This window comes from Lissotriton helveticus, chromosome 3_1 (assembly GCF_964261635.1).
Source record: "Lissotriton helveticus chromosome 3_1, aLisHel1.1, whole genome shotgun sequence".
NCBI lineage: Eukaryota > Metazoa > Chordata > Amphibia > Caudata > Salamandridae > Lissotriton > Lissotriton helveticus.
The window spans coordinates 1167179833-1167199259 of NC_136061.1; the positions used below are offsets into that span (position 1 = coordinate 1167179833).

The 19427-nt window shown below is 41.6% G+C and overlaps 1 protein-coding gene across 11 annotated transcripts in view; it reads right to left on the bottom strand.

The window, feature by feature from the left end:
• Positions 1 to 204: 204 nt before the first annotated feature.
• The window catches only part of R3HDM1 (R3H domain containing 1), a 536983-nt gene continuing 517760 nt past the window's right edge, over positions 205 to 19427 (bottom strand). For 10 of the 11 annotated variants that reach the window (XM_078681804.1, XM_078681797.1, XM_078681794.1 and 7 more), the window contains 2 exons: positions 16830 to 16914; positions 205 to 1564 (listed from right to left, as the gene is read on the bottom strand). In XM_078681804.1, the coding sequence (XP_078537930.1) occupies positions 1215 to 1564; positions 16830 to 16914 (435 nt within the window). In that variant the 3' untranslated portion in view covers positions 205 to 1214. Of the gene's footprint in view, positions 1565 to 6022; positions 6155 to 16829; positions 16915 to 19427 lie in introns of those variants that run through there. The other variant, XM_078681798.1, reaches the window with a different exon arrangement.

The window sequence follows — 19427 nt, forward strand, 5'->3', positions numbered from 1 at the left end:
TAAAAAATACAGAAACCTATCTGAATTAGTTGACACTATGGTACATGAAAGAACATTATCCTTTTGAAGCAGAATAGTGAAGAGGTTTTTTGTTGAAACCGATGGTGCTTAAATATAATCTCTATGCACTTGAGGTGAGCTTGGCCAATATAGTCACTGATCTGATTGGTTGGAATGGTTAAAAAAGTGCACTATTGAGTATTATGGATTTGTAAACATTTATTTCTTTTTACCGAAAAGGCCTTCATCACACACATTGTACAGCCTTGCAAATTACACAAATTGGAAACAAAATCCTGTTCATATGATAAATTAATATTTTGTTGCCAGTGATACCACTCCAAAAATGGTGTAAAAATGTGGAAAGACCCAAACTTTTTCCAGCACTAACCTGAAGTCATTATCCTGGAAGAATAAATAAAAGGGAGAAACGTTTCATTTTGTAAGGGTGCAAACTTGCACAATCAATCTGAACAACACATTTAAGGTGTGATATTGAATGAAATGCGTTTTTGTTAGTAGCAAAATGCTTAAGGTTTTCTTTGGTTTCTAAGACATATTCCTGTTCCCCTCTAAATGTTATCACGAAAAATAGTTTGATAAAAAATTTTTAGGAACATAATTTATTTACAATTAACATTCACACAGTCTAAATATATTTCACTAAAAAGGACGCAGTGACTTTTTGTGTTTTTTAAACCTCCCTCCTTCAAAAGGAGGTTCACGGGAAAGGAAGAGGAATATCTTACCATGAAAACCCTATGAACGCTTGCAGTTGATCTCATTTTATTGAAGTGCAACAACTGTATTTCGTCAAACTTTTCCTGAAGAAGTGGATGGGCATGTGCTGGCTACAAAGAGGGACAGAAGTCGAAAAAAGGGAGTACGGGCATCTGTTTTCTTTTTTCCTTAAAAAATTGTTGTACATTAGAGTTAGGGATTAGATACAAGAGATCAAGAACATGAAACAAACCCATTACAAATGACGCAATTTAACGACACTGTCAATCAAATTATGTTGCATTGGTGGGGATTTAACGGGCATCTTGGACAAAGTGGATTTCATGTTACGACTGATCCATTCTTTTTCACCTGAGAATATACTGTCACATTATAGCATATCTCCACAGGTTCTGTATCCTCAATCCCAAAACCAATAACATGAAGCCAAACTGGGTTACGGGAGCAGGCTGAATGTCCAACAATGCAGAATGCTATTGAGAACTGGCCCTTTCTAAAGTATGAAAATCGTAGTGCTTCCTGCTCGTTCTCAGTCTGAACTTGGAGTTATTTTGTTTCTTTAATGCATTTTGCGCAGACGATATTGAGGGAAACGTTGCCAGAATTGTGTAAGTGGAGGCAAAGTCAGCAGAAGGTTTGGAGTGTTCAGTGTTTGCGTTGCTGTCTCCACTGCCACAATAGTGATGATGATGTTGCTGTGACTGTGAGTCTCGGAGCCAACGTATCTTGGCACCCACTTTGAATAGTTCACCAAATAGTTTTTCTGCATCTGCACGGCATATTCCTTCTGGGAGCTCTGTGATTTCTAAAACCTTTCCTGAAACTGAAACAAAAATTTGCATTAAAGTTCTTCTCGTATCTCACCATTAAATTGTGATTGCAAACTATTTGATTAAACGTTTACCTGAAGTGAGAGAATTCCCAACCTCCAGAACGTGACAATGGTCTGCACACATTTTTGTAATACTTAAAATAATAAGTGATTTGTCCTACTTTCATAAATTACAAATTCCTCAATCATCTTAATTTTGTAAAGGATTTTAAATTGTTTAGTATGAAGAAGGATAATGAACAATTAAGCAATATGGGGATTTTCTCCCTTTGCATGATGCTATATGTTAGAACTGGGGGTCTCTAGTTGGCAGAGGTAGGTACCACTGTCCAAATAGGGACCCTTGCTTCTATTCAGGGTAAGGAGGAAACACTCTTAGATAACCTCTGCTCACCCTCTGGGTAGCTTGACACGAGCAGTCAATGCTTATCAAAGGCAATGTGTAAAGTATTTGTACCAACACACACAGTAACACAGTTTAGAAAAATAAAGGTATTTTAATCTAAACTACACAAGATCAAAACGACAAATATCCAACATACACAGTTCAAGATTATGGTTGCAAAAGAGTTCTTAAGGTTGCGATAAAATAATCCAGTTGCGTGAAAAGTTCACAGTTGCGTCGCGTTTAGCCCACAGTGCCTTTAAATGTGACAAAGTTCCAAAACAGAAGCTGATGCGGTGGAAAACAAGCGATGCGTCACTCCTGAGACCTGGGGGAGGTGATGCGACAACCCCGCTTGATGTAGCGGGCGTGTTGCGGTGACTCCGGTCTGTACGGGGAGGGATGCGATACCTTGTATGGATTTTGGTGCGGAGATTCCGTAGTGAAAAGCTTGCAAAGGCCCGATGCGATGATCTTTAGGGCTGCTACGATCTACGGGGCGACGATGCACGGTCCAGCGGCGATCCTCCTCCCGCAGCTCCTCGATGCGATGGCTCTGTGACGATGTTCGCAGTGACGTGATGCGGTCCACAAGCAAGAGGTGCAACGATCTCACCCAGTGACGACAGGCTCTGCGATGACACTTGCAGCGGTGGTAATCTTCCTGCACCGGACTGGTGCGTCCCGCAAACGAAGGATGCGACGACTCTGGCAGCGGCAACAGGCGCTGCGACGATTTCGGCCTTCGTAGCGGCAGGAAATTCCTTGCACTAACGGGATGCGCTCCGCAAGCGAGCGATGCGATAAAACTTGCAGAAAGTCTTTAAAATCTTGGTTTCCAACTTCCCATCACTGGTACAACTTCCAGAGGCACCACAACTGACCCAAGCACTCTAGGAAGGACAGAATTCTCTCAGCAGAGTTCAGAGAAGCTGGGGGTGAAGTCCTTTTGTTCCTGGGACTTCTTAACAGGGAGCCAGCTCTTCTCAGGCCCTTGGAGATTCCTACAAGCAAGGGGACACAGTACAAAGCAAAGTCCTTCCCCTCTCCTTCGGCAGCAAAGCAACAGCTGGTCAGTCCAGCAGAGCACAGCACGACAGTCTTCCTTCTTCAGTTTCAGCTTTCTCCTTGGCAGAGGTTTCTTCTTGATTCCAGGATAATCTAATTTTCTGTAGTCAGGGGTCCTGTACTTATACACCTAAAAGTATTTGATCCCTTTGTGCAGGAGGGCTCTGAGCCCGGTCTAAACCAGTTCTGGGTGTTCCCCGAGCCCTTTGTTTTCCTGGTCTCTCCTTTCCTTTCAGGGAGAGGGGCAGGGTCATCAGCTGCCCGGCAGGAGGTGGAGCCAGCATTGTGGAAGGCAGGCACAGCCCTATTCAGGCCCAGGTGCTATCCCCTCCCACCACTCAAGATGCAGATGCAGTCATTCAGCCTAGGGCTGACTCAGCCAGCCTCCTGGGGGCTCCCAGCCTCTGTCACTCTCACACCAGACAGTCAATTCACAAACAGGCCAAGGCACACAGAAAGGTCAGACAAGTGAACAGCAACTTTCTAAAAGTGCTGTTCTCAAACACAGGATTTAAAAACAACCTTCCCTAAAAGATGTGTTATTAAATTCGGAGTTCAGGGATACCAGACTTTTATGTCCTATCTTGCTCCTATGGGAAGATATGCTGGTAGCCACTGTAGCCAGAATTCCCCATGATAGCCTATGGGGCAAGATAGCCTTACTTTAGTGAAAAATGAAAATGGCTGTAATTCACTACCAGATCATGTCACCTGCACAAGTACATGCTCTACCTTTCACATACACTGCACCCTACCCAAGGGGTTACCTTGGGCCTTCCCTTGGGGGAACCAATGTGTACAGAAAGGGAAGGGTTAGGCCTGGTCAGTGGGGACATTGGCCAGGAGGACATGGCAGTTCACAAACTGCACACAGGCACTGCGGTGGCAGGCCTGAGACACCATTTTAGGGCTACTCATGTGGGTGGCACAATCAGTGCTGCAGCCCCACTAGTAGCATTTGTTATCACTAGCCCTGGCACACGCAGTGCACTTTACTAGGGACTTCTTGGTGACACAAATATGCCAATCATGGATAACCAATCACAATAACAATTTACACAGGGAGCACTTGCACTTTGACACTGAACAGCAGTGGCAAAGTGCCCAAAGCATCTAAACCAGCAAAAACAAAATCCAGCACAGCATCAAAAATACAGAAGGTAGAGGCAAAAAGATAGGGGGAAACCACGCCAAAGATGCCAGGTCTAACACCATAATATATCAGTAATATAACTATATAGAACAAGATTATAGAAAGTGCTTCCTAGCACCATCCCCATCAACTCGTGGTTCTAGTTACCCAATCTCAACTGGAATCCATATTATGGCGAAGAATCAATCAACTGCTTCATGAGATGAATGCTGAGCTGAAGTAAACTATCAAAAAGATTGGCAGTGTTTTGAATCCAAAAAATGCAAACATTGGATCCCGAGAAAACAGTCAGAGCCATGAGCAACTGAACAGCTTCATATGTTGAGCAACACTTGACAGTGCAGGTGGCTTCTAAAGACGGTGGAAAGTTACATCTGGACTTTGTGCGCTCATCAACAGTAAAAACAAGTGCTCCATACGAAATCCCAGAGAAGCATTTAAGTTCACTCTAAGGCAGCCATCTTCTCCACAGCACCTGTTTCAGCCTGATTCAGTTGTCCCACACAGAAGAAGATGCGCCAGATGCCAGGGAGATGAGGGTCCTTCAGCAGCAAAATGTATTCTGCTTTGAAAGCCGTGCTGAAGTGTTCATTTGAATCCCACACCATGAGAAGCCACAGAGATAGAGGAATTAAGAACGCATCTTCTTCTGGGATTAGTAGTTTAGATGTATTACACCAAGAGGTTAAATGTTCCTTTATGCATAGGCATGAATCAAGGAATCCAGTCTGCTGGCTTAAGTTATTACAGTGAGCGCCCCGGGGTGTGGAGCTCATGGGCTTTCTTCACTAAGGTACAATCTGACAAGGCCAATAATACTCTTGACATCGCCCATGCAGTTAAATTTACTTTGCACTTCGAGCAGAAGTTGTTTTCATGGAGAAAGCTGACATATTAGTGAGAAAAGGAGGAAGCCAAAGATGCATACATCTCTTAATGTTTGGTTGTGATCTCACCTCTTCCTGAAGCAAAAGAGACAAAAGAGGAAGCAAATGCAAAAGGCACCAATCACCGTGGAGTTCACATTTCCAGTCAACTGCCTCTAGCAGGTCTTTCTAGGAATGAACTCCAACAGTGGACGCAGGCCAAAGCAATATTCCTCAATCATGCACCAAATTCTGGAGCCACGGGCATGTTCCTGATTCAGTGCCCAGCTGTATGTGATAGCATGTCCATAGTCCATTAGGACCAGAGAAGGTTTCAACTAATGCTGCTTGCAAGACCAGTGGCTGGTGAATGTGCAGCAAGGGGTAAGCGAAACACCATCCTACAAAGATATGCTTTTTTGTGCTTATAGGACCCTTAAGATATTGTTCATTTATACCACTGGTTCTTAACACCTTCGCTGCGGCGGCTATTCCGCCGCAGCGCTAAAGGGGGGGGGCGCGCGGCGTTCACACGCTGGTGATGGAACCGCTCCGTCACCAGTCTCGGGTGAGCTGTGCTGATGACGGAGCGGTTCCGTCATGGCCCCGCCCACTCAATAGAACGCGCCGCGCAGGCGCGAAATCAGCGCCGCGCAGGCGCGAAATCAGCGCCGCGCAGGCGCGAAATCAGCGCCGCGCAGGCGGGCCATGACGGAACCGCTCCGTCATCAGCACAGCACCACCGCGGCTGATGACGGAGCGGTTCAGTCATCAGCGTCAAAAAGGTTAATCTGTGGTCTGGAGACCCCTGGGTGTCCGCAAAGCCGACTCAGAGGTTCCAAGATTGCTTAAAAATTTTAAAAAAATTAAAAAATTAATAAAGTGTATTTAAATAAAGAATCAAAATGTAAAATAAAAAAAAAATTATATTCTGTAAATGTGAAGGAATTCTAAACTTGAAACAAAAAATTAAGGATGTATTCTCAGAATGATTTAGGCGAGCACTGCAAGTTCATCAAACAGATTATAGTATTGACGATCAATAGCATTAACTGAATTTCGGAAAGCAGCATCCTTCCCATTCAAATGTAGATTTTTTTTCGCATTATCTGTGAATTGAAAAAAATATTATATAATTTGAATATTTGATGGATGTATGACAGAACAACAGATGACATTACCACACATGTTTTTACTACATGGCCGTTATCATGCATTACCTTTACCACTCAGGATTTTACCATGCATATTGTATTGTAATTGCATTTATATAGCGCTTACTACCCCGGACGAGGCGTCGAAGCGCTTTTTCGACAGGTAGCACGCTACTCCGGGACCCATAAAGGATTAGTGTTGAATTAGTATAGTGACACCATAGCTGTGGGGCTTCTTTTTAGCCCCACTTCAGTGGCGACTGCCTTTTGTCCTTTTGCATTAGCATCATAGTCTTCAAAATTATCCTTTTTCACTCAAGCTTTTACTCTTATCATCCTGGTTAGCCTAATCCTTTTAATGCCTTCTTCAACGTTTCCTCGTGCAAGGGAATGCTATTTTCCAGGTTTCATATGTCTTGGTGGGCCCTCAGAACCTCTCTTCCCACAGACACGACTGAAGCATGGTTAATTTCAAGCAGTTTAATATCTTCCAATGCATTTCGGACCACATTGGTCCTTCGTCAGGGAACAAACTGCAAATAACAATGGAACATGTCTTACAAACTCATTTTAAAAAAACTTGCATATGTTTCATTTTCTGTCATTTACCCTCCGTTATCACAGCTGGTTACCACTGAATCTACAACTACATCGGTTCTTCGATTACCCGCCCTTTCCTGTGCCTTTCGCACCTCTCCTCTGGGTTCTCACTCGATGTTTTCCCATTTACTCTAACCATTCTGTGGGTCTACCCCCCTCACAACCTACTCACTCCTTCCTTCACTTATACTGTTAAATTGTACCTACTTCTGCCAAACTCGAACGTCTCCGTCAGATTGTCCCATTATTCCCTCTTCACTACGGCATGCCGACTCAATTCTCTATCCTCCCTTCCCTTTGGACTCCCTTCTGTTCTTTTCCTTTTAGCCGCTGCTCATACCTGCTGACTGGAGAACATCCTTCTTTCTTCATAAATACAAAGGCCCGCTCGTCCTCGTTACTCCCAGCTGTTTTAAATAAAGACCTCACTCAGTCTTTGCTGTTGACCCACCCCTTCCTTGACCCGCCCAATTCATTACACTTCCTCACTACCTTCTGGTTGAACCCGCAACTACATCTCCCACAATCCCCTGCACAAGGCATCTCAAAACGTCGTATCAAGTCATATGTTTCCACATCAACCGAAACATTTTGCATCATGTCCAGAATAAAGACAGTTTTTAAAAAACATTATCCATTCTTTCTTGTACGTTATTTGTCCTCTACATCTGACTTGTGAAGAAAAACTCGCTGGGATGAACCAAGTTCTTCCTCCTTGCACAGTCCGTGATTTCTCTGTTCTTTTTTTGAAACTCAAATACGTTGGGTGCAAAACCCCACTGGACTGAACATTTGACATCTACACGAGTTTTTGTTCATAAGTCAGATGTAGAGGACAAATAACGTACAAGAAAGAATGGGTAATGTTTTTTAAAAACTGTCTTTATTCTGGACATGATGCAAAATGTTTCGGTTGATGTGGAAACATAAGACTTGATACGACGTTTTGAGATGCCTTGTGCAGGGGATTGTGGGAGATGTAGTTGCGGGTTCAACCAGAAGGTAGTGAGGAAGTGTAATGAATTGGGCGGGTCAAGGAACGGGTGGGTCAACAGCAAAGAGGGAGTGAGGTCTTTATTTAAAACAGCTGGGAGTAACGAGGACGAGCGGGCCTTTGTATTTATGAAGAAAGAAGGATGTTCTCCAGTCAGCAGGTATGAGCGGCGGCTAAAAGGAAAAGAACGGAAGGGAGTCCAAAGGGAAGGGAGGATAGAGAATTGAGTCGGCATGCCGTAGTGAAGAGGGAATAATGGGACAATCGGACGGAGACGTTCGAGTTTGGCAGAAGTAGGTAAAATTTAACAGTATAAGTGAAGGAAGGAGTGAGTAGGTTGTGAGGGGGGTAGACCCACAGAATGGTTAGAGTAAATGGGAAAACATCGAGTGAGAACCCAGCGGGGAGGTGTGAAAGGCACAGGAAAGGGCGGGTAATCGAAGAACTGATGTAGTTGTAGATTCAGTGGTAACCAGGTGTGATAACGGAGGGTAAATGACAGAAAATGAAACATATGCAAGTTTTTTTAAAATGAGTTTGTAAGACATGTTCCATTGTTATTTGCAGTTTGTTCCCTGACGAAGGACCAATGTGGTCCGAAATGCATTGGAAGATATTAAACTGCTTGAAATGAACCATGCTTCAGTCGTGTCTTTGGGAAGAGAGGTTCTGAGGGCCCACCAAGACATATGAAACCTGGAAAATAGCATTCCCTTGCACGAGGAAACGTTGAAGAAGGCATTAAAAGGATTAGGCTAACCAGGATGATAAGAGTAAAAGCTTGAGTGAATAAGGATAATTTTGAAGACTATGATGCAAATGCAAAAGGAGAAAAGGCAGTCGCCACTGAAGTGGGGCTAAAAAGAAGCCCCACAGCTATGGTGTTTATGTTCGACACGTGTAGTGAGGGCTGGCACGAAAAGCAGTGAGCACGCCGCACAGGTTTAAAAGTTGGTTTATAAAAAGCGATCATAAAAAGTTAGAAATCTTGGTGGAAGAAAAACGGAGTGCAACCCGTGTTTATGTGTAGAATTAGTATAGTGAAACATGCAAGTACATTTTAAGTGGTGGATAGGTTAGTCAGTTATTTGGATTTGGAATGATAGCAGAAGGATAGAGGAGGAGAAAAAAGGTTTGTATTTATATAGCGCTTTTTACCCCTGATGGGGTGTTGAAACATGCTATTCAGGAAGCCCGTAAATGATTAGTGGTGAATTAATATGGTGAAATATGAAAGTCATTTCAGTGGTGGATATTAATCAGTTATTTGGAGTGAGAAGGATAGCGGAGGGATAAAATGGGGAGGAAAGGTTTGGATTCATATTGCACTTGTTACCCCTGATGGATGTTGAAGCGCTTTTCTGGCGAGTAGCACGCCACTCCGGAACTCAAAGGATTAGTGTTGAAAATTAGTATAGTAAAATATGAAGCAAATTTGAGTAGTGGATATGTTATTCAGTTATTTGGGCAGAGAAGTGTAGGTGGCGGGATAGTGAAGGGAAAGAGGTTTGTATTTATATAGTGCTTCCTACCCCTGATGGGGTTTTGAAGCGCAAGTAGCACGCTACTCTGGAACCCATCAGTATTAGTGTTGAATTAGTATGGTGAAACATGAAAGTAATTTTAGTGGTGGATATGTTAGTCAGTTATTTGGATTGAGAAGGGTTGGGAAGGGGTAGAAAAGAGGGAAGAGTTTAGAAAAGTTTGTTTTGGGGGATCGGTATAGTAAAAGAGGTGTAAGATGATGCAAGGAGGGGTAGAGTAGGAGAGAGTCTAGATAGGGTTATTTTGTGGATCATAGTAGTGGTATGGGGTTTGGGGTTAAATGAGAGAGTGGATGTAGAGAATATATTGAGCGAAGTATAGGCTGAGAAGTAGGGAAGTGCATTGGAAATGCTAAATTAGAAGAAAGTGATAAATATATAGATCCATAAGTACATTGAAAGTATATAGATGCATAATGGAGGTATGTATATTGGGCAGCATTTCTGGCCCTGGTCAGTCTCAACCGGCTCAAACAGACAACTGGCCCTGTCCTCTCCGCCCTTAGCCTCGACGCCCGGGCTGATACGCCCTAAGCCTGTCCTTTTACAGTGCCACTTGCCAAAAATTCCACCTTTCACCATTCTCCAACACCACAACTTGATAAAGACTCAAACCTAAAGGGCCCTTTGAATTTAGAGAGATCTCTGCCAATTCTCCCTGACTGAACTCCACCAAATATCCCACTATGATGTGACCCCCTATGGGCTATGATTCCACAACCTGAAGCTTACCATACCACAACACTCACTCCTTCATTCACGCAGGTACCAATTTTGTTCCCGGAGACCTTCCATGAATCAATTCGAAAGGAGACCTCCCACTCTGACCTTGCCTGGTAATGCAATAGGCCCACACCTTTTTCTGCACCATGCCTCCACCGACACTCACCATCTGTATTACACCTTTCACAACCCTATAGGGTCTCTCACAAAGACCATTTCCTTGCGAGTTGTACAGGGAGATGCGATGATGAACGATATCACATCCCTTCAATGTTTGCATATCACACCAACTGTTTCCCATTATCTGTGATGAGAATGGATGGAACACCCTCTTCACAAAACAAACCGCACATAAATCTCACTATTTTACATAGTAATCTCCATCACAAACTTCTCACAACCACTCGGAATAAACATCCACCGCCACAATAGCAAATACGTTGCACAAGGTTAACTCGTCTATGGGGCCAATAAAAAAAAACGCCATGCTTCACCTGGATCGTTAATGTGCCCCATGTCGGTAATGGAACCCACCTACAACCTCTTCTCACTCCTTACATACTGTACACACCTCCACCCAAAACACCACATTCTTCTAAACCTGCCCACCAAAAATGAGATTTTAGACTACGCTGGGTTAACATCTGCCCCAAAATGACCTTCGAGCACAAGATGCAAAAGCTCTCCTTACAGTAAACGGTGTAACAAACCTACCCCCCACAGAAAGACAACTTATCCAACGATTTAATAAATGTGTGCACCGACGCAGCAACATAAAGCTCCCTCCTGGACCCTTGATTCATCAACCACATCACTAAGAACACCACTGACTCAATTTCTTGGCACCATTCTTCAGCCATGTATGCCCCTTCCCTAACCATCATGATAGCTTCCACAGAAGTGACAGCACCATCGTTCTAAGAATCGAACCCTTTCAGGTTCCACTTAACCTGAACGGTAATACATCACAAGAGAAGTACAATAATTTAACATGTCAACACTTTAATCCGGCATCTACTTTGACATGCCGATCACAGAATCTCTGGAGACCAAACTCAGGTCTGTACCCCAGAGGTCCACTTGTCGAGCATCATAGGGCAGGCTGTTGAAAGAGATGTCACGCAAGTCATGCCAGGAAAACCAACTTCTACAATGGAATGTTATGAAAATGTCAGTACGTCTTTAAGCTTATTAAGGGTCCCCATCCGTACACAGAACATTAAGTCCAAAAGCTCAGCAGATACAATCTTACTTCTTTTGATTTTGTTGTAGTCTAGCCACGAGTACCATACCTCGAGGCCCGCGAAAAAGCAGACAGACCGACAAATGCCCCAAAAAACAATCCTAATTCTGTTGGTTTTATTAAACATAACTATTAAACGCAAAGAGTGCTTATAACATTTTGTTTAGCTCCGGTGTTGCCACCCACTTCCCTGGGAAAGAATAGGATTATTGGTCAGGAGGGTAGAGCGGCTGCAATACACTCAAACCAGGAAGGAATCACGTAATGGCAAAAAAAAATTTAATTGTTACTACTTCTGATCTGGGGCCCCCTCCCATCCCTTACCCCTGTTCACCACCCCCCTCCACCCGTCACCCCCCAAATACGCCCGTCCTGTCCACGCCACGAGCAACCAACCCACACCTCTATGCAATCTCATGTTTTCCCCCATACTTGGCTTCTGCAACCATTATAAAAGCATACATGGTAAAGGCACATGCGTGGTAAGGAGTTTACAAGTAAATGAAAGTATTTTACAGGTAAGTATAAACCCTTTACATGTAAATATAAATGGGTTACGCTTTCCTGTAAAATACTGACATTTACTTGGTAAAAGCATGCATGCTAAAGGCATGTGGTTGTTAAAGAAATGTACAGGTATATACAAACCTGAATATATATATATATATATATATATATATATATATATATATATATATACATATATACATACACACACACATATATATACATATACATTTGTGTATATATATTATATAGATTCCCCTTGCCACCCAAAACCCCTTACCCATCCTAAACCCTTTAAAAAAAACACCTTTCCCCAATATATATATCTATATATATATATATATATTCCAAGTTCAAACGAAGCAGGGTCCTTCCTGAATCACTCCCAAAGCCAGGTGGCGCAACAAGCCGGCAGAGCCCCAACGCCGGTAATCATTAATTACATACACCAAAAAGGATGCAATGCGCACTCAGAGAGGGAAAGGTTTCACCAATTTATTTCAAAATTATCGCTACGCGTTTCGACACCCGGCGGTGTCTTGATCACACAATACTTTAAAGTATCGTGTGATCAAGACACCGCCGGGTGTCGAAACGCGTAGCGATAATTTTGAAATAAATTGGTGAAACCTTTCCCTCTCTGAGTGCGCATTGGATCCTTTTTGGTTTATGTAATTAATGATTGATTGTTGCGCCACCTGACTTTGGGAGAATGGTGGTACATGGTTTATGTAAATATATATATATATATATATATATACATATATATATATATATATATTCTTTTAATACTTCCCTAATACTTCTACTTAAAAGGCACATGCCTTTGAAAAATCCAGCATGGCAAAGGTAGTGCATGGTAGCGGCACCCGTGTTGTTCCAGCTGTGTTGTAAAAGTGAGGGCCACGTTGTAATAGCCGTTTTCCTTGTTTGATGAATGGTTGTTTTTGTATTTTTTCTGCATTGTTTGGTGATTATCAAAAATGCTTAGGCTTGGGCCCTTGGCTTGCAGTAATTACTGAGTGTCCCCAGATTCCAATGATGATTCAGTGGGGTCTACGGGTTCCAGTAATGATTAAGTGGTGGTGCACAGAAGGCAAATTATCAAGAACCACTGATTTAGATGATAGAATGTTGCACTAAGAACAAGAACCGCTACGCAAAACTTCTCAGCTCCACATCAAGGGGCTCCATTCCATCCTGGAAGATGTTCAAGGGTTCATTCACTACCAATATTGAAGCAAGATAAGATTATCTCACTGGTACACTAGGATGTTTCTACAGTTACCACAGACACTTCTTTCCACCTATGCCTCAGTCGGTGGCTTAAACTTGGACAGAAAGTTGAGATTTTTCATTGTAAAATCAATGCAACATATTAGGCATTTACAAATGGGGGAATGTGTTTTTCTTATAACTAAAAAGATTGGAGGGCTGTATGGACGAATCCCAGTGCTTGGCAGCTGAAAGAGTCACACTGCACATTTGTCTGTCCTGTGTTTTCTAACAATAGACTCAATGACTACACTCGAGGTGCATTTTGCTACATTATTTGTTTTTGTCCAATGCTTTTTAAACAGGGTCGCACTCAAAATGTACCCTAACACGTATTTAATGAAGTCCATTGCCCCCACATGCCAACTATAACTGGGATGATATTACGATGGCATCCGACTGCGGTTCAAGAGAAGAGTTCTTTTTACCTCAGCCGATGCCTAAAATGTAAAGATAAATGACAGTGAGTAAGAGTGCGTAAACATAATGCTAAACATAACAGGCGACAGATCTGATTCATGTAATCAGTTAAAAGATAGGAAAGAAAATGAATTACAATTTTTGCTAAGAAAGGAAGAAATCTACACCAGAGGCAGACTGCAAATTAATAAACAATGGAAGATTACCAGAACACCTGCTTGTCAATTGTATTGAATGCTGCCAACAAATCCAAAATGAGCAGTGCAGCAGCACTTCAACAATGGACATACGCATGCCCTTCAAAGTTGCAACAAATGCATCAAAGAAAAAAAAAGTTTTTAGTTAACTTGTGAGTTATTTAATCTGAGAGAAGCATAAAGCAGGTGGCAAAGAATTTTAAACTCTTTATCTATTTAAAGATTTCGTTTAAGAACAACTTAGTACAAAAAATGGGAGGTGTACATAGAATACACCAGTGATACATTGCAACACTAATGAAAAAATGAAGAAAAAAAAATATGAGCCATAAAAGACCAGAAAAATACAGAAAAGGATTATGCAATACACACGTATGATCAGAAACAATGAAAATCTAAGGCCTCAATCGCCCCAGCTTATGAAAAAGAAGGATTCCGAGTTGTAACCAGAAAACAAAACACTGAATGGAAGGCAAAGTGCAACCAGAGAACTATTCCATGATTGGTGCAGTTGCAGAATAAAACTGGCATTTGGTCAGAGCATTTATGCTTCTTCGACTTCCAGCAAAACAGTACATAGCCGGAGCATAGTGGCAAGATAATTTTTGGTTGAGGAAACATTAATGCTTTCAGGTTTTTAGTGTTAACCTATTTCGGTCTGTTAAACGTCAATGAAAAAGGAATATTGTGATTACCAGCTGAAATTTAAAAAAACGGGTATAAGAAAATAGGTTATTATTAGGTAGGGAGGATGGGAGACCTTCCCAAGTAAAAAGCACAAAACCTTGTGAGGTCCAATCATGTCCAACACTCCCCTACCTTTTGGCTAAGCCTGCACTATAGAAATACCATACACTTACATACACTAGTTGAAAAGGCCACGCTATATATAATGCGTTTACATCGCATAGAATTACAACGACTTTCTGTAGGGGGGGCGCACGATTTTGGAATAGTAGTATTTACTATTCCAACACCAGTCTGTTCAACAGTAGGGAAGGTGTTGAATTTTAAATTCAACACTTTCTGCTCCCTACAGCAAGTCGTTGCAACAACCTGCGTTGTAATGGTATGCAATGTAATAACGCGGTTTTTGTAATGGCATGCGTTGTACTGCATGTGTAGTAAAACATGTTTACCTCACAAGTTCAATAACACAACCGGAGCACAATCAATGGCAGCTATGGCACAGGACACGATTAACTCTAGGTCAAGGATTTAGCAGTAACAAGACAATTATAAAGTCAAACATAAAAATCCTACAAACAATTGTAAAAATCATAAAAAAGTAACAAGAAAGATGGTCAAACTATTATCAAAATTCAATCTGTCAAACTTAAAGTTTTTGTGCGAAAAGGCATTAGGAAAAAGCACCAAGAAAAAAAGCCTCCCACAAAAGTCGTTGTTCGTGGTTGACCAGAACAAAGCCACAATTATGTCAGATGTAGAAATCCTGAGGAAGGGAATTGGCTCGATGTGCCTGCTTGTAATAAATATGCACAGGCTGGACAAGCTACATTGGTCTGGACTACGAATGTATAAACAATACTTTCAACATTGTCCCCCAAAGGGAATTTTCCTATATTCTACTAGATGTTCTGGACACTAACATCAAAGATGTGAATGACCGATGCTTATTAGATCTTATGCTTACTTTAGCCGGTAAAATTGTACTGAATAAGTGGAAAAAATCCAAAGAAGACTACTTTAGTATGTGGCAAGAATGGTTATCCTTCCTCAGAGCAGCTGACAATGTTGCACTTCACGCCTCTCCCTGGTGCAAATCACACAGGAAGCTATGGAAATCCCTTGACACCTTTTCCTTCTCCTACGACCCTCTGTGAAAATCGACTCACACTCACCACAAGGTAAAGCTTATTGAACGCCATTTCCGCTGTGTTACACAGTAATGTATTGTACTTTCTACTATTACGACTGTGAAACTGTACTTGCATGACACCCCTGTACTGCATTGAATTTTCCACTATTACTCGGGTGTAACTGTGCTTGATTGTCCACTTGTATGTCACTACAGCTTCACTGCGACTCCCATGGTAAGGCACTTGAGTAATCTGTTTTGTTGTTTTCTATTTACTTTGTATTATTGTGTATCTATTTACTTTGTATTATTGTGTATATCATTATGTTTATTCATTATTTGTTCATTTTTTGAAAATTCAATAAAAATTATTTGAAATAAAAAAAAAAGGTCATTCTTCATGCATCACTGCTGTGACTGCAGATATAGGATACTGAAAAATGATCACTTGAGAAAAATAAAATTATGTTTAATGCACTATATTACTGAGATTGTGTTAGCCTCCATCAGAAAACTATACTGGACGATGAAATGACTGGATCTTAAACATTTAACGTCTGGTAAACAGAAGCCACCTACCATTTCCTTATAAGATGCATTTGATATGAATTGTTAAAAGGGCCAACAAACCCTACTTCGGGATAGGTTGCCACCTTAGAAGGATCTGTTATGGGAAACCACAGGGAGAAACTTCCACATGATCAATGTTGCACTAAACCTGACCACACTCTTGTTCCTAAAGGTTATTTGTTTGTTTGTTTGTTTGGTTAAAAAACTGGGAAATCAACGCCCATCACTTTCTGGCTTACCGCTCGAAATGCCAAGACCTGTGACTGTAACGGTTGTCAAACTACTGATTTTGTTGGCTGTCTCTCTGTAAAATGTATAACATAACTCTACCACCATGACTGAATGTTGGCGGCTGGCCCAACGGGTTGTAGGCATTCTGCAGTGTAATTGTAAGATGCAATAAAAGTTTTTGATCCCAAAAAAAAAAAAAAAAGGGCCAACAAATGAGTAAAAGAACAATCATATCACTGCATTGGTATGGTTGGAAAATAACGGAGTTACACATTTGACAGTAATTACATTGAACTAATATTGCTTTCTTATGTTATACTATGCACGCCTGTCTCCTCACATTGGAACTTTATCATATATCCTGTCTGTACCAAGTTTGAACTCAACCAGATTCACTTCTGCACAAACCTTAACATAACACATTACAAGGCATATTTGACATTTTTATCGTTACATGATTTAATTACTGTATCGCCTGAACATTCCAATGGTAACTACAATACATACCTTGTTCTCCAGCTCCAAGATCAGTTGAGGCCGCTTTTCTGGCAGGCCTTTTCCCTCTGCCTCCATGCCGATTTCCAGGGGGACCCTGAAGAGTCAGAAAAGCATAACTTAAATTAAGTTAAGAGTCCCACCATTTTAAATAATGATATAAACGAATTTCATTCATAATGCATTGCACTCCATCACATTTTAACAACGCTTAATATTCTAACAGATGTTAAAAAAGTATTTTCATTTCCACTGATGTGATGTGTTTGCTTTTGCACTCAAGAACATTCAGTTAGTTCCCATAATTGCTGGATAAGGAAACTATCACATTTATCCCAAAGAAAAGCATGTTTGTTTTGAAATCAAGAACTGTAATTGGTTGATTTATCTGAAAGATAAGTTTGTCTACTGGTGATCTGAAAGCATGGTGTTTGACATGAATATGGTCTGTTGCCTGGAAATAGCCTTGTACGATTAAAAGTGAAAACAGCAAACAATACAATAACTATGTACTTAGAAATAATGCCTACCTTTGCCCAAGAGGTCGCTAACACTTGCTTAAGGAATAGGAGGGTACTGTTTGTTGAAAAGTGTTGGGTTCTTATATTTCCCTGCATTACTAAGGTATTTACAACCACCAAGGTGTAAATGCACAAGTTATTTACCTTCGGTAACGATATATTTGTAAGAAACATTACTAGTGATAGATTCCTTACCTTAGAATTACCCCCAGGCGTCAGGACTGGATCCGGAAAGATTTTCGTCAGCAGTACTGTCGTGTATTTCTATAGGTTCTGATTCGATCCCCCTATTCCTGACCCTATTCTGGTTAAACTTACTAGCTAGTTAACTAACAGTCAGCCCATGAGGCAAGAAATCCCCCATGATGCAGATACCGTTATCTGACGCAGTCACACTACGGCACAGGAACGTGTTATCTGATTAGGTCATAACGCTTGAGATCTAATTAGACAAGCGACATTCCTCCAGCCCCTGATAAGGCATACGACGTTCTCATAACAAATCAAACCTATGACAACCTGGATAATCCGTGCGGCCATTGTTTTGATTTCACAGAGAACTTTAGTAAAGAATGTGCTAACGAGCAAGTCGTATGACATCTTTATTGACGTACCTATGTCCATCCTTACGTCAATCTCGGCACCTTTAAGGTATAAATATTGCCGACCTTGCCCTATGCAAACACACGCGTGGTGACAAGACGGAGCAGCCATACTTGCCGAAGCCGAGAGCAGAAGCAGACCCCGCAGGCAGCAGCCCCGCCTTCCTGACGCGCTGAGAGACGCGCTGCTATCTCAAGCCGAGAGACCCAGCACCGGCGCTTCTGGGCAGCCCTCGCAGGCAGCCTGGAATATCGAGAGCAGAGAAAGAGATACCATTCCTCATTCATCCTAAATTCCAGGTACAGAACTGAATAACCCCTCCTAGAGAATTCTTTAGTTATTCACTTGGCAAAAACAAACTTAACTTAAACTGTAACTTTCTATTCCCGCCCACGCATTAGACTTAGGTCAGGTACACGGGGTAGGCGTATTTAGAAACACCAGTTGAGTACGTTTAGTCAAATGTATATGTGTATGTAAATATATTTTAATCATTTTAAACATCATATGGCTCAAAAACCATATCAATGTTTTTACAGTATTATTTTATACTATTGCTTCTAATGTATGCACTTTACTTAACTATAAGTATTGCAATAATATCGATCCATTTCTCTTGTACGAGAAAAGAGACTGATCAATAAATAACATCTTTTATTGAACACGCCCGTCTCTTCCTTTTCTCTACATTCTGATGAGACTAAGAATGCACGTACTAACTGAGTAAAATAATTGCCTTGTGCTCACACGACTCTCGAGATTGACTCTTGATTAGGGGAGAGCAAAGTTGTCATGTTCTATGGTTGTCAGAAACTAAATCCCTTCTTGTCTAATCAGGGGAGTTCATCCTTCCTTGAACATTCGAGAAAGTTTCTAGCGAACTCTGAGCTTAGCTGGCAAACCCAAAAATTAAGTCTAGTATCGACAGTAGTAGACCTAGTTAACGTCTGGCCTAGGCCTTTACTGCTGTAGGTACTATTCCAATGCGCAGAGCCTATTGGGAAAATAGGAGCTACACTACATGGCGCCCAACGCGTTTGGAAAGGGCGATAAAACTAACGTAAGACATTTAGAGTAACTCAGTCGTGCTTTCTCACTCAGACCCCTTCTCCCAAATACTCCAAAGACGTCTGGAGTGGGTGAAAGGTTATTATATCCTCCAAAACCTCGCAGGAGGGAACTCCTATGTATGGTTCTTGGTCTAGTCAACGTTGAAGGATAAAACAGTTCCAAAATATTGTGCACCTAATCTCTGTTTCCATAAAGAAACCTGATCTGCAAATAAAAATAATACCATCCTGTCAGTAAAATGGGAGACAGTGATGGAGAAAGAGAGGCAATTAGATTAGCTACTGAAATAGCAGATGCTGATGCTACCATGCAAACAGCAGACCCGGATATAATACTCATCCAGGTCGCCAAAAGGAGATCTATAACCTTAAAACTTATAGAAAATGGACTGACACCTAGAGGTGGCACAGTCATA